Source organism: Leptodactylus fuscus, chromosome 4, assembly GCF_031893055.1.
Source record: "Leptodactylus fuscus isolate aLepFus1 chromosome 4, aLepFus1.hap2, whole genome shotgun sequence".
In the NCBI taxonomy this organism is placed as follows: Eukaryota; Metazoa; Chordata; class Amphibia; order Anura; family Leptodactylidae; genus Leptodactylus; species Leptodactylus fuscus.
The window spans coordinates 74,119,535-74,136,263 of NC_134268.1; the positions used below are offsets into that span (position 1 = coordinate 74,119,535).

At 38.4% G+C, this 16,729-nt stretch overlaps 1 protein-coding gene across 8 annotated transcripts in view; it reads left to right on the top strand.

The window, feature by feature from the left end:
• The window catches only part of PTPRM (protein tyrosine phosphatase receptor type M), a 568,788-nt gene that overhangs the window by 456,044 nt on the left and 96,015 nt on the right, over positions 1–16,729 (top strand). For 5 of the 8 annotated variants that reach the window (XM_075270676.1, XM_075270675.1, XM_075270677.1 and 2 more), the window contains 2 exons: positions 1,070–1,159; positions 2,385–2,569. In XM_075270676.1, the coding sequence (XP_075126777.1) occupies positions 1,070–1,159; positions 2,385–2,569 (275 nt within the window). The remainder of the gene's footprint in view (positions 1–1,069; positions 1,160–2,384; positions 2,570–16,729) is intronic. The other 3 variants (XM_075270678.1, XM_075270681.1, XM_075270682.1) reach the window with 1 other exon arrangement.

Genomic DNA, 16,729 nt, shown 5'->3' on the forward strand with positions numbered 1-16,729 from the left:
CTCATACATGGGATGGGGGTTATTCTCCCGCATGGAGCTCACCACGGACAGTATCCTTCTGTCACCCACCACCTGTACTGCGTCCAGGGGGCTTCCCAGGTCAGAGCTGGCCCTTCTGATCAGCTTGTCAAGTCTATTTCTGTCCCTGGTTGATATACTGCTCCCTCCAGCAGGCCACACCGAAAAAAAATAGTAACTGGTTATTATTCTTGCTGCCCTATTCAATGTCTTTGGGGTTGACAGAGACAGCCAAGTACAGCTCTCACCTGTTCCATCAGCAATAGACATTGAGTGAAGCAGCAGGGTGTGATTGGTGGGGATTCCAGTAATCCAGTAGGGGGCACTATGCCCTATCTTGAGAAATATCCCTTTAAATCCTTTGTTCTTGCAAGCAGGCAGACAATAGCTCTTATTCCAAAAAAATGGATTTATAATATACATAGATTAAAATAAGTCCTCGGCAGATTTTCATTTTAGTAGACTTTGAAGAATAATTGTAATTCATCAGATTTCTTCTTCTCTTTTCATATTTCTTCACTCAGATGTAAAAGACTTTAGCTACTGAAAATTTTTAGATTGTTTCTTCATAGCAGAAAACATATATCCAAAGTAAAAAAAATAAAGGCTCTGCTGCTAAAAGTGGCAAATTATAGAGTAAAAACAGTGGTAACAAGTGTTTCATAGAATGAACAAAAACGCATCTGTAAATTTGATTTAATAATGTTTTCAATGAAGGAAAAGAGCACTGTAGTTATTTCCCGTTTAGAGTGTATATACTATTGTGAAAGCTTAAATACTATTTGTGCTGCTTTGAGACCTTTATTAAAGATGTTGCATGATATGTAGTTCTTAATATGACAAATGATTTTTATGCGTTATAAAATTGTATATATACATATATTTTTAATATTCAGTATCTTCAGTGTTACATTTTGTACGGAAGGCTTTGTGGGGGGGGGGGGGGGTTCGGGACAATTTCATTTTCCGTTACTGTTTTTTTTTTGTGTGTGTTTCGAAATGTTCTGTCTTTTCGATGCATTCTGGTCATGGCATTTTTAATTTTCTGTAGAAAATCTGGAATACCAGGACCAGAATGGGAGTTTGAAAACCAGGACTGGACCAGAATCTCATGAGGATATGGAGTTAGGTTGGATATGCTGTGATACAAAAATTTGATGGATTATTTGAAATTAAAAATAAACAAATTAAATTACGTTGATTTTTTGTCCTTTGTGTCGTATCTTATTTTTAGGCATGTTCTAGAATGTTTCAAAGTATCTGAACTTAATTTAATTTCCCTTCATAGAAGTATATCTCCATCTTACACATGCATGAAATGCATTACTGATATGGTAATCCATTAAATATTCTGATTATAATCTCATAGTTAAGCCCTTAACAACAAAACACTATGCAGGGACATAGAGCAATGGACCCTCCATAATCAGACAAAGAACCAAGTCTACTCCTGAATTAGCTGCACTGTTATTGACAGGTTACCCTTAGATATATAGTCAATCGAATGTATGTACCATATAGCTTGTTATAGATCTCTAGTAACGCTAGGTATACGACATCAACATTTATAGCTACCTTTTAACCTAGCTCCTCTATTATGTGGCTTTATTTTTTGGCCTTATACCCTTCCTCCTCAGTTTATTTTGCCCACTGTCAGGAGCCAGACTGTTGATGCTGAATACATTTTAATTGCTTATGCCCTGTCTCATTTTTTTCCTACTCTTTCCCTCCTGATATGTATCTTCTTTAAAGTGCCAATTAATGGTAAGTCGCCCTTCTTACCCTCTGAAGAAACATCTATGGGGGAGGTTGTTGAATTTTGCCAGGGTTGGTTGAGAATGCCAAGTGCAATTCCTACATACTCTCCCAACACTGGATAAAGGCAGGGGATTTTGGGACCCTTACCACTCTTTATTCAACCACTGATTTTGTTTTACATTGGTTTGTGTTTGGACCTGTTTCATTTGTTGTGTAACAACCTTGGAATACTTTTATGTTCTTGTTAGTTGCATGAGAATTAATGGGGTAGAGCTCCAAATTCACTACGTATGTCTGCCATGCCAAGTGTCCAACCATTGTGTTTCACGGTGTTCCATATGTATATGCTATAATGTGATTACGTTCTTATTATTGTAATTCATTGTTCAACCAAATCCTTTTTCTTATGGGAGAACTCTAATGATGTTTTTTTTTTCTCATAAGCAATTAATGCATTGTATCCAACTATATGATATGAGCTTTATATTTTTCATAACTTTCTACCTTATTTACTTTCATAATTTCATTTCCACCGAGGAAGCCCTGTTTGTACTAAGCTTGTACGATTTGGGTGTTAACCAGTCATTTATTATGTTTTCTATTTTTAGATGAAAACCACACCAACAGCGAGACAAGCAGTTTAGCCCAATCCCATACATACAAGAAACGGGAGACAGTTGATGTTCCCTATCAGACAGGCCAGCTTCACCCAGCTATCCGGGTAGCTGACTTGCTGCAGCACATCACACAGATGAAATGTGCTGAAGGCTACGGATTCAAAGAGGAATACGAAGTAAGTATAAAACTTGAGCACAGTGCCATGGCAGGAGATGCCTGAGTCAGGTATAATGCAGCAGAATCTTCAAATACGTGTTTCATCTTCTGTAATTTCTAAAAAGAACTTTCAATATTTTATTTTGAACATTCATTATTAATATTTTAAGTTCAAGTAGATAGCTACATAACAGGTTTGAAGAGTTGACACCATTGCCTTTCATCTCCTCTCTAGCTGACAGGATATGAACTTTGAGGATGTGTGAAGTCTGAATTCTCTCATTGTTAAATGTTTATTTGTTGGGTAGGCCGCTCACGTTATATTGATTATATACTCGGACACTTCCTTCTCAATGAGTCTTTCTGCCTTTTAAGATAAGCATTTGACTTTTCATATTCAACTTAAGGTAGATATATGTAAAAGGAATTGGTGGTCATGTGGTCATATATATTGTTTAGGGAAAAAAGTCTATTCTTACTTTTTTCTGTAAAACTACTTAGGTTTTGCGGTTCAGCATTGACCACAGAATATAAGGGGTTAAATGGCAAGTATGATTCTGATTGATAAAGGAGGGGTGATATCATGAATAAAAGTCCATGGTACAAGTTACAGCGTCAATAAATGTGTTCTATTTAGGGTAAACAGTAATGCACTTAACTCAAGTCCGAGGCTTATTTGTTCAAAACTGCCGCGGGTTTAATCTGTAAATATGAGACACTGTTATGAAAATGTTATGTGGTTCTTTCAAGAGTGTCTCTTAAGCTTCTGCTTCTTTAAGGTTGCTGTGACCACTTAGGGAAGCTTTTCTGTTCTATACTTCCATGCGTTGACCTATCAGCAGCTGAATAGGCCTTTATATGGCCACTCCTCTTTGGTTCAGATGCTGACTAACTTTCGTTGCTCACTAGTTTGGCTCTGACTGTCTGTGTGTACCTCCTTGATCTCTGACTACTGCCTTGCTCCTTGTATTCCCTTTTACCTCTTGATTCTGTTGTGACGTTCCTGGCTGGATTTATGTATTGTTTGTCCTGCTACAGAAAAAATATTTTTATAGATTTGTAGACCGGGTATTTTTGGACACAGGGATACCTAATGTGTACAAGCACATAACAAGAGTCCACAGCTCAATGCATCTTATCTCATTGTACTCAGTTGCGGTTCTGTGTGCCCGAAAAAAACTTCCTCCGGTTAAGGTCACGATACAGAATCACAATAAAAAAACTTTTTCAGCACAACAGAACCAATGTCTTATTTCCTTATTTTCTTTAAAAAATAACTTTTATTTTTCAAATATTAAAACATCCAAAATGCCTTTGGTATAGCACCAGACACAAAACAAAAATAAGTGGTAAACACAGACACAGAAAAAAATTATCGCCATGAGTAAGGGACAGGCGTCCCGAAACGCGTAGGATAGCTCCTAATGCCGTACACACATATGCCGTAAGTTTTTTTCTGTGTCTGTGTTTACCACTGATTTTTGTTTTGTGTCTGGTGCTATACCAAAGGCATTTTGGATGTTTTAATATTTGAAAATAAAAGTTATTTTTTAAAGAAAATAAGGAAATAAGACATCGGTTCTGTTGTGCTGAAAACGTTTTTTATTGTGATTCTATACCTAATGTGTAGGTTGTGTAGGTGTTTCACAGTATTTAAGAACTTTTATATGAGTTCTAAGGACAGGGGGTGATTTGAATTTTTTATTTATTTTTTTGCATGTTTTTTGAATTTATTAGACCCCCAGGAGGTCTGATCACTAATGCATTGCAAAATATCGGCACTTCTATTGTTGGCCCCTTAGAGGAGCCAGCAATAGATGTAAATGGCAGAGAAACCTAGGAACCTTCATTAGGCTCTCGGCTGTCATGCCAACAGGATACCGATCTCACTCTGTGTGGCAGCGATTCAGGGCATTAACTTCCCCTCACTCCCCGGGACCTCGGTCAACTGAGGCGTCGGGGGGGGGGGGGGGGGTTAATGCTTGCATCCAGTGAAGCTTTACAAAAAAACTAGAAACAGCGAAAATTGACAAAATTGATGGAAACTGTACAACTTTTTATTATACAAATAATAACATTGGTCTCTGAGTATTGGTCTGAAAGTGATCAACCCTTTTAAGATAAGGGTGTAGTGGATCACATTAAGGGCACTTCACATGGCTGTATTCAGGTTGAGAAATATGTCCGTGTCTCCACTGTTTTCGAGCTCAACCGCAGCTCCTGTGATCTTAACTTACAGCATTGACCTACTAAGTTATGATGGTTTTAGCTTCAGAACTATGTAGTTCTACTGTCCTGCTTTTACATGATGCTGTGAGTGCAGGAACATAGGCCCACAATTATTCTGACGCTTGAGTATGATATGTAAGTTCTGTTCACAGGAGCCATTGTCGGGCCAGGGGAACATATCTAACACACAACATATTTCTTGGCCTGACTACAGTCCCTAAATTTTACAGTGAATACGCTCCTTCCATACATGCTCTCCTTGGAGCCCCAGGCAATCGCCTTTGGTTCCACTTACATGAAAGAGCTGTGATCCATATTTTAATTTTATTTAGCGCTCTCTAAGACAGCCATCCAATGAATTTGTAATAATACAAAAATTTCATTGCTCTGCTTGTCCAAACCCCATCTTCTATATTTTAAGCAAATGATAAATTGGCTCCTTTGCTTCTTTTTACTGCTTTGGTAATCGTTGTGATATTTCTTTTTGCTCAATAATTAAAGTGTTCATTACAAGTGAGCTTTAAACACCTGTTCCATTACCATTCTTTATGGGAGCAGGTCTGAATCTAAGGAGATATTTCTAAGCACTAATGAATTAAGCCCCAGGCTTTTACAGAATAAATGATTTACTTTTGCTTTCTCGCGTTTGATCTTATGTGCACTATTGTAGCAGAATAGAGATAAGGTAGGATCAGAGAGGCAACTGTCAAAGGGAAAACTGTGTCAGAACTGGAAGATGCAGTTTCTGTTTGGTATAGTGCTGGGCTTTTTTTCATTTGATTTTATGTTTTTCCCTCTTCTCTCAGCTTCAGAAAAATAGTTTGTAACAGAAAAATATTATTTGAAGCCATAAATCACTAGAAAAGTTGCATGGAGATTACATGGAATCAGCATGATGACTGGCGATCCCCGTAATATGAAGCTGAAAGATGTTATGATCATAAAAAGTTCATTGGAGTAGGACACAGCAATGGCGTGTATTAGGACCCTGTTGGTGTGTATTGCAGCTAGTCATTATGCCATTGCATGTTGCCTCCAGTGAGGCCCTATAGGGGAACTCTATCAGAATACATCAGGATACTGATGAAAAAAGTCGCAAGTCCATTTTTGCAAATTGTTGTTTTAGAAAAGTTTTGTAGAAGTTAGGCCTCTTGGGGTCCAAAATGTTCTGTTATTAACACCAGAAACTGAGCATTTATTTTTATAAGTTTTCCCCTGTTTTATAAGTCTTCCCCGATTTGATCAAATACCTCCCCCGCATAGTTATTGGTGTACTCAGTCGAATACCACGTGGTAAAAGCAGTAAAAATTTGATGCCCCTTCCCACCTTCCCTGGTGCTTTTTTACACCAATAACTATGCAGGGGATCGAATACGACTCGTTGATCTCTAATCATTAAGTAAAATACTTTTCTAATAAGTCACATAAGGGCTGAAAATGGCCATATAAGTAAGACTATTCTTACTACGCTCTTTACTAGATCAATATGTATAGCTGAATTTGATCTCCTGCTTTTTATATATTAGAAATTCCCCCTTGTATCAGCTTCTAATTATACGGAGTTAATATAATTAGGAATGTAATGTGTCCTCCACTTCCCTTACAATGTGTAATAGCCTCAGCCTGCAGATGACATGGAAACCATACAAAATCTGTTATTAGGCGGCCACTCGAGAATTGGGAATCCAAAGTACATATTGGGGAATAGTCCTTGATTCAATTACATTATATATTGCACGCAGAGGGTAAATGTCACTACTGCCCTTTACTTCTGATAATAGACAAAGAACTTAAAATTATATAGGGTGTACAACCCAAAATACAGTATTAATAATGTTCTCTTCTATAGTATATTAATTGTTCTGTAAGACTTCACGTTAGTAAGCCTACATTCACACGAGAGTAAAAATTGGCCGTGTGACAGCAGTTTTCATGGAACCCACAATACATTCAAGTGTATGACGGATGCGTGAAAGCTGGTGCCCCTTAGTGTGAATGTAAGCTTATTCTAAACATGCGTATGTTCCCGCGGGACTGAAACGTTCCAGGATTTGTCCACAGTTTTAAAGTAGATGAGATTTGAAGAAATGTCCCCATGTGCCGTATAAAGATAAATTCTAGATCCGCAGCTTGTCATGGTTTTAAGGCTAAGGACCTACTGATATATTGTAAAAACACTTGATATTGAATATATTATAGGGCAGCACGGTGGCTCAGTGGTTAGCACTGCAGCCTTGCAGTGCTGGAGTCCTAGGTTCAAATCCTGACAAAGGTAACATCTGCAAGGAGTTTGTAGGTTCTCCCCGTGTTTGCGTGGGTTTCCCCAGGGTACTCTGGTTTCCTCCCACACACCAAAAACATACTGATAGGGAATGTAGATTGTGAGCTCTATATGGGACAGTGACTGACAATATCTGTAAAGCGCTGCGGAATATGATGGCGCTATATAAGTAAGCATAATAAATAATAATAATAATAAATAAATATTATACATTAGAACAGGCATCGCATTGATTGCATTATACAGAACGAAGGCTCACATTTGGTGGTTTTGTAGGTATGTTGTCTATGAAGTAGAGGGAGGTTCCCATCTTGTTTTGTGTCTTGCCTTCATCTTTCTCTTCTTCTCTGTACCTTTCTGTATATTTGCTGTACATTTCAGGGAGACTATTTTAATGCGATATACTTTGTAACAGCACGTTGGTTCACGGGAATGATTTCCAATAAATACTTTGCACTTGCTGCATGCTGTATGCCAAACGTACTTTCTAACTTTCTAAAATAAATGAAAACCTCCTGACAGACAGTATTAATAATTAAAGGCCTTTGTATCTGGTGTCTCGTCTAGTCTATTGTTTGTATTCTGAGATTTACTCTGGTGCCAGGGGCCTGTCATACGTAACACCAGATCTGTTGGCGTGCGGCCACTTTTTCTAGTTTGGATACCATTTGCATTGGCACAACCAGATGTAATGACTTTAATTTCCTAAGCTGTGACATACACCATATTAATATAGATAAATAACTGTAATAGTTATAATTATTCAAACATAATGTCATAGTCACATGACATTTGTTACACAATGAAAACAACATGGCCACAAAAATTGTAAAAAAAAATGTAAGAAATGAAATAAAAATACAGAAACTATTAAGTTCTCTCCCAGACACGTCTTTGGCATTTCAGTCCCATCAGCTCTGTTAGGCAGACATACATATATATTTCATTCTCTCCAAATTTTGAATTTGGCTTATATCGAACTCTAAATGTAGTTATGCTAAAAAAAATTGAGATTTTTCTCTGGGGTAAAATACCCTACCATAATGAATATGAAAATGTAAAATTTATGAGTCACTAAACTATCCACTAGAGAGAAATATGTTAGTTATGCCTTAAATCCAATTATTGAAGGGTACAGTCACTCCAAACCTTCTTAAATAATATATTTGCGATTGCCACCTTATAAAGACATACATTAAAAGGGTTCAATGTGACAGCGGAATCCAAAATGAGAATTTATAAGGGAAAGCATGACAGCCGAAAAAATCATTGGTCTTTCATAAGGACAGTAATCTTTCATTATAAAAAGACAATATTACTCTTTATTCCATATGGATTGCTAGCTTCTACGGTAATATGATATCTTCACAATAAAAACATTCATACAGTGAAAAACAATTAATGTGGAAAATGATCAGCTAAATCTCAAATTCTAGATTGTCTTCTTTAAGATTTATTAATATCATATTCTGTCCATCGGTCTTCTAATCTATGTCCAATAGCAGTGAGCTGGCTGGTTGATGTAGGTATCAATAAATATGCATGGTTGGCACAAAATCTATCCCTATTACCAAATCTGTCACTATTGTGGGAGATTTACTTAGCAAAACACAAGAATTCGGGCACAATTTATGGCGCAAAATATGGCATACCCACCGTGCACCAATTTTATTTGTGTTCTAGACACTTTTATGCCTCACTAGACAGTTTGGAAAAGTAAGTAGAATAGGGCATGGCTTAGTGGAGTCGCAAAGTGTGCTCAGTTTATTAACCCTTTGGTGCAAAACCATGTATGTTGGGGAATGCACTCTCATGGGCTCAGAAGCAGTGCAGGAACAGTGATAACACCAATAAGACTGCTGTATCTAAGGTGGTGGTCAGTGGATTTGACAGATTAATTTGCTTCCTACAACGTGAGTGCTGATGGGATGCTTAGGTAGCTAGGCTGCCATCATAATAGTTCTGTTAGGCCCTAATATAATTACAACAGGCATAATACATGACAATCCATATGTAATTCAGTGTATTATACTGACCACTATAGCTTCGAGATCTTTTCATTCCAACCTAGTTGTTAGGGAATTGCTAGGACAGCAATTCCCTAGTAACTGTTTGAACCCTGGGATGGGACACAAGAGACAGTGAGCCCTAAGCTGAAGCCCCCAACTGACCCTTCCTATTGCCAGGCCCTATCCTATGTAATAGGCGGCAACCACGAAGACGGTCCCTTCCTATTTATGTGACACACAAAACGCAGACAAGACGGACAACAACAAAGGGAGGTCAGCTAGCCAAGGGTCAGTAACAGTCGAGCGATGCAGTGCCAAATCGGAGTCCAAAGAATAGTCAGTAGGGAAAGCCAAAGGTCAAGGATAATAATGCAAGCAAAAATAGTGACAGCAAGGAGCAAGTATGCACAAGGCAATAGCAAGCACTGGTGTGAATGAGAGCCAAGACTAAATAGGGGAGATGAACCCGCCCTGAACCTGACAGAAAGGCAGGCTGTCAATCACAGGCAAGACAAAATTTAACCACTTAATGGACAGAGGCAACAAGGGCAGAAGACGGGTGTGGTACAAATACAAACACAGGACTAGAGCCGTGCAACTAAAAACTTTAAGCAAATTATCAAACTGCACAAGCATGCTGCGCCACAGCACGGGAGCAGAGGGTTGCGCAGAGACCTGAACAGGCAGAGATGTTACACTAGTCCAGCAGATTTTTTTCTAGTCTGTTCAGTACCCCTTTTACTTACTCAAGAATCAGCCATTTTTCACTCTATGACTTGCATCTTTAAAGTGATGGGCTCTCAGTCTTAAAACTTTGTTCACTTTTTGGCCCACTGATCTAAATCTTTCATCTACTAGACGTTGTGCCATCTTTCCATAATTCCTAATCCCTGACCAATGTTTGTACTTTAATTGACTTTAATGTCTGGCCTATGTAAACCTTACTACACGAGCCCTTCAATAAATAACATTTCTCGTATTAAATGTAACCCAATCTTCAATCAGTATTTTCTTTTTTGAGTGGGATGAGTAATTTGATAATAATAGAACTGCAATTCTGACACAAAACACAAAGAAACTTTCCCTCTTTCCACTTGGCTATAAACGACTGGTATTTTTTTTTGGACCGTACCACATAGTTAGCCACATACTGTATTTGGCCCTTCTATATACAAATTTCAGGGGGGGGGGGGGGGCTGAAGTACATTGCAACCCATAGGGCCCTGCTTGAGCATATCCCAATATTTAGAAATAGACTTTTTAATAAGCTTAGACTATCAACGTAGACACACACAGTGTCCAAGGTTCACCTGGTTTCACCCTTTGTGATAGTTTCAATGTTTCTCAGGGTAAGAGTGACAAATATGCCTAGCCCGGACAAACTACCCTTTCGGAATACCTCTAAAATGTATAGGTGCATGAAAACTATACCTTTTTAATAAATTATTATTTTCCATGGGCTTATAAGATAATGTAGTCACAAATCTGCTCTTATCATTCAGACTTTCAATAAGGATATGACAGCCACTAAGATACAATACAATACAATACAAATCAAACAAGCTTTATTGGCACGTCCGAATGGATATTTGGCATTGCCAAAGCTAGTAGAGTGTGTGGGGGGGAGGGAGTTGGATTCCGATGGGTGAGTGGTGGGTATGGGGGGGTGGGGTGAGTGGTTTGGAGTATAACAGTCCATGGAGTCTCATCTTCCTCTTAATTGGTGACCGCTATAAAAGGAGGTGGGATGGATATATTGGGATAAATATAACAGTCTGTGGAGTCTCATCTTCCTCTTGTTTGGTGACAGCTGGACACGTATTAGGCAGCGATCTCCACAGTGGCCTCTTCTTCTCCCAGTAGGATGTAGAGTTTCCTCTTCTCGTCTGCAGATATGAAGTCTGGGATGTGGGCAGAGAGTCTTTGGTAGTAGACGGCCCTCACAGCTGAGTATTTGGTGCAGTGTAGCAGGAAGTGGGTCTCCTCTTCTAGGGCCCTCTGGTCACAAATACAAATTCATACAACTATTCCTTACATCCCATCCACAACATGAACACATCCCCCATGAAACTGAAGCCAAAACTTCACGTGATGACTATACACTTGCTTAAATTCAAGGTTTTTTTTTTAACATAAAACATAAAAATATTTGAATCACCCTACAGCTGAAAAAAAACTAAATCTGCACTTTAAGTTTAAAAAAAAAATCTCTTTTTGCCTGGTAGTTTACAACAATATTTATAGTGCAAATTTTATAATGTTTTTTGGAAGCCTTGTAGAGCGTGTATCAGCTTTTCAGACAAACCTACTTGAGTGTTTTTATTTATTTATTTTGTATCTGATGATTTTCATTCTAACGCTGTACTGTAATGAGCAGTGAAATGGTATCTCGGGGAGAAAATATTCATCACTTTACTCTAAATAACCTCTTCAATCCTTTTATATTTTATTATTTGCCATTAAGTGGACATGAAAAACCTTTCTTCGATTTGTAGCAGCTTAAATTATGCAAATGATTTTGAATGTAATTATAATGCACCCGTTGTTAATTATAAATACAGCCTTTATTTTCATATAGATAGTATTTATGTCATTTGAATAATTAAGTATTCTAGTTCATTGCCAATTTCATGGGCAAACTATAATTCTTTTCTGTTTACTTGGAAAAGAGACAGTCTCTAGTTTATTGCCCGCAATTGTTCCACAAATATAATTCATAGTACAAAAAATACACAGCTGAGTAATTGTTTGTTTTTTTTTAATTTTATATACTTGCTTGGTGATGTAGATTATAAAGTTCTCATATATTTGTATTAAAATAGGATTTAATTAAGTTTTAAAGGGGTGTTCTAGTCCTTTTTATTTTTTTAACACAGGGAAGCTTAAAATAACAAAAACCTGTCTTTTGAGCCAGGGAGTCAGCAGAGAGTCTCCGTTGGGGTCCCTAGATTTCCGTCCATGTGTCAGCCAGAGCCGCGATGCTCTGTTCACATGGTGCATCGGCACTCTGCCATTGGTTGGTGCGCTCGTGTGTTGGCACAAAGTACACAAAGACCGGAGATCCAACTGGAGGCTCTACATTGGATCGATAGCTGAATGGACAGGTGTGTATATGGTGTTTGGTATTTTAGGCCTCCCTATGTGAGCTAAAAGAACTGGAACTTTAAAGTAAATTAATAGTCAACAATTAGAAGGTATAACATGAGTCTACTTACTTTTCTTTATCATCCTACAATTATCACAAACTCTTCTGACCTAAATTTTTAAGCCAATTTACATACAACCAACAGGGAGAGAACTCTTAATATTGATTCCTGATTCTCTACACCACATAAATCAGCTTATACTGTTGGAAGAAGCTATATATGTTGCAGGAAAATATAGTATTAAAGGGGTTGTCCGGTGTCAGATAATAAATGTTATTGTTTGCGTAATGAAAAGTAGTATAATTTTCCAATATAGTTTCTGTATCAATTCGCCATGGTTTTCTAGATTTTTGTTTGGTGTCAATCTTTGTTTACTTCCAAGTGGATAAAAATCAGTCCATGGTCATGTAATGGACAGTTCATGTTCTAATGAGAAACACTTAGGTGCACAGTTTGTTACAAGACAGGTGTCTGACATGGCCATGGACTACTACTTGACCATGGACTGATTTTTATCCATTGGACGTAAACAAAGAATAACAACAAATAGATCTAAAAAAACCATGAGTAATGGATATAGAAATCATATTGGAAAATTGTGCAACATTTCTTTATGCAAACAATAATATTAAATTCATGTAAACTTGGATAAAGTGTCAAGGAATATTTAGGAGGCTTCATTAAAAAGGGGAGACTACATGGACTCTAGGAAGAAAATCAAATCTCCTGCCTCCTACCAATATGGCGGACAAGTTGCATATCTACAGGCTAAAAAGCTTCCCTGCCAAACATTGGAAAGATATTGGTACACGTTACTATGTTCCTTTGTATCAGTGTTCCACCTCTAAAGCTTTAAAATGTATCTCCGGTTATAAGCAACTTTACATAAAAGAATAGTGCAGCAAAATATAAGAAAATTGTAATATATCTTATTAAGGAGATCTGTTTTCATCACCACTTATTAAGCTGTTCTCCTGCTCCTTATCTTCAATCAAACTGCTTGTTTACATTAGATTTGTCTGCATATTCAGCCTTACACACAGAGCTCTATGGAGAAGGGAGGAGTGGAGGAGGAGGCTGCTGCAAGCTGGTTAATTGATTTATTGCCTCATTCTGTTGCTTCTTATCTACAAACCTAGGAGTGTTAAAAGAGCACAGAGTAGCATAATATAACAGCAGCAATTATATAGGTTGACACTTCTGTCCCCTCCCCTCTTCGTAGACTAATTTTCACAAAGTAATATTAAGTAATAAAGTTTGAGTGGCTAGTTTAGAGTGGCAACTTTAAGCAGATGTCTGTGGGTTTTTTTTTAAATTTAGTAGAGGTCATAAATAACTGGTCAGTGAGGAGCCCACTAATGGCCTCATATAGTCAACTGGTGGTGGTCTGGTCTGTGTACTATTAAGTGCACAGAGCTGAAAGTAGTTGGCTCTGTACACTTTATAGTGGTCGGGCGCTAGTATCGCAGCTCAGCTCACATTAACTACAGTGGGCCACTATACAGGGCACAGATCAGAGACCAGATTCAGACCAAATTTTGAAGTATGTACAGCACTCTGTCCATAGAATGAGTAAGCTACTATCTGAGGTGTCACCATACGGTTGATACCGCCCTATCAGTGTGCATTTACATGTGGCAAATATTTTTGCAGAAATTTCTGTGATTGAAAAGCAACTCTATTCATCTGTATAGCATTGTTTTGAAGGCCAGAGCATGAAATAAGAAAATGAGATAAATAAAAATAAGATTTAATAAGTTTTCTGCTTATAAATTACCTGTATAAAATAGTATTGCTCTATTTTCTCCAGTTGTCTCGAAGGAATATATTTTGATTCTAAAGATATGTTTCTTCTAGATGATCTGAGTCTTGAAGGAGAAGGTCTTCTTATGTTAGCTGTTTTCCAGCTTGATAACTAGGTTTATTTTGAAGGCCAGTGTACAGCCATAGAGCTTTAAGTGTGCACAGGCTCTAATAGCTTCCATAAACTAGATGCCGACAGCCTTGTACAGACTTGATACAACACATGTTTAGATTTATTTCTCATGATACTACAAAACACCATGTGCCATTCATTGTTTCCTAGCATATGTCAAGGCAATTCTATCTGTTCAGTCCTTCGTCCAACCAACCTTGTGTGTATAGAAAGGTTACCTGCTTACCACTGGATTGCATTATCTAATGGTTCGTGGTTTGCAAAACAGTTGGCATCACTGAAAAAAATTCTGTCAAGTTAACCCACGTTTTGCTAAATTATGCATTTTGATCTGGGGAAAGAATACAAAGCTTTATTTGTGTGTTGAAGGAGAATGCTATTAATTCATTGCTAGGACTAGCATAGAGATGTATTCAGTTTAGAGCCGTGACTTATAGGTCATACACATCCTTGCTGAAAGGTAACTTGTAGCATAATGTGGTTTTTTTGCAATTTGTCAACAATATTTATTAGATGACTACCCTCTTCTGGAAATATAGTAATCATAAAATATATAAGTCTGTTCTTGAGGAATAGAGCTATCTCTAAAGCAGGGGTCGGCAACCAAGTCTTAAGACCCCACACTAGAATAAGCAAAGCCCCAGGGGGGGTGATCAAACATATAAAAACGTAACCCCTGAGACCAATTCAAACGTAACCCCTGAGACTGCTGACTTCAGGTAGAAGCGCCGAAGAGAACAGAGTGGCTCTGGAGTGCAGGGAAGGTGAGTAACATTGTTTTTTTTATGTTTGTTTCTTGGCTCTCTGCTTTTTATACTCTGGGGTCTGAAGAGACCCTACAGTATAATTATAGCTATTGAGTGGTGAAAATTTCAATTTGATTAAAGTTGGAATATTATTTTGTTGGAGGGGCCACTATAGAACATAATACCGTGTGTAGGGGCCGCTACTGGAAAATAATACAATATGCAAGGGCCACTATGGAACATAATATCATGACAGAAGCCGCTATGAGACATAATACTGTGTGCTGGGGCCACTATGGAACAGAATACCGTGAACAGGGGCCACTATGGGACTTAATACCATGTTCAGGGGCCACTGTTGGACATAATACCATGTGCAGGGCCCGCTATGGGACATAATACCGTGTGCAGGGGTCGATGTGGGACATTATACTGTGTGCAGGGGCCACTATGGGACATAATACCATGTGCAGGGGCCACTATGGGACACAATACTGTGTGTAGGGGCCACTATGGGACATAATACCATGTGCAGGGGCCACTATGGGACACAATACTGTGTGCAGGGGCCACTGTGGGGCATAATACTGTGTGTAGGGGCCACTACGGGACATAATACTGTGTGCAGGGGCCGCTATAGGACATAATACCATTTGCAGGGGCTGCTATGGGACATAATACTGTGTGGAAGGGTCACTGTGGGGCATAATACAGTGTGCAAGGGCCGCTATGGGACATAATACTGTGTGGAAGGGTCGTTGTTGGGAATAATACTGTGTGCAGGGGCCACTATGGGACATAATACTGTGTGTAGGGGCCACTATGGGACATAATACTGTGTGGAAGGGTCTTTGTTGGGAATAATACTGTGTGCAGGGGCCACTATGGAACGTAATACTGTGTGCAGGGGCCACTATGGGACATAATACCATGTGCCGGGGACACTATGAAATGTAATACTGTGTGCAGGGGCCACTATGGGACATAATACTGTGTGCCGGGGACACTATGGAACGTAATACTGTGTGTAGGGGCCACTATGGGACATAATACTGTGTGCAGGGGCCACTATGGGGCATTAAAAGGTTGCATACCTCTGTTCTAAAATGTACCTCCATTTTTAGTAAAATTTATAAACGTCTTAACATTTCAAAAGACTTAAATAATGGGGGTCTATGCGCATGCACCCCACAGATCAATAAAAGGATGTCAGAGGGTGTCAAATAACTTCACAAATGAACATTTTTTAACCTTGTCTTAAAACAAAGGTACTCTTTAAGCTGCAAAAGAAACTATTTGCTGCTATAACATACTTGCCAACATTTCAGGGTAGATGTGAGGGAGAATTATGTGCAAATGAGACCATGCCCCTTATTGGTAAAACCATGGCCCATTTTGGGATGTAATATGCCCCTTTTTTGTGACATGGACATGTTAATGTTCTGTCATACCCACATCAAATTTTAAATGACCACCAGCCAGATGGATGCCGATACATTTCATCAGGGTGGAAATTTGGAGGTTATCCCCGTTTTTTTCAGGAAGCTCAGAAAAGTTAACAAGTATGTAATATAATGGCTTGTCCCACCATACAATTTAATTACATCAGCAGGAGACCCCCATAAGTTGCCAACGGAGATTTTTAGTACCCCATAAATGATGTGATCACCTGCCACAGGCAAACACTCATTTGGTCAATTATCAACCTGTGTAAGGCTTAAGTCCCACGTTGTAGAAAAGTTGTTTTCTTTTGTTGCAGATTTTGCTGTGATTTTTTGAGCCAAACCCAGGAGCGACTAAAAAAGAAATAGGGAAATATATAGGAAGTTCTT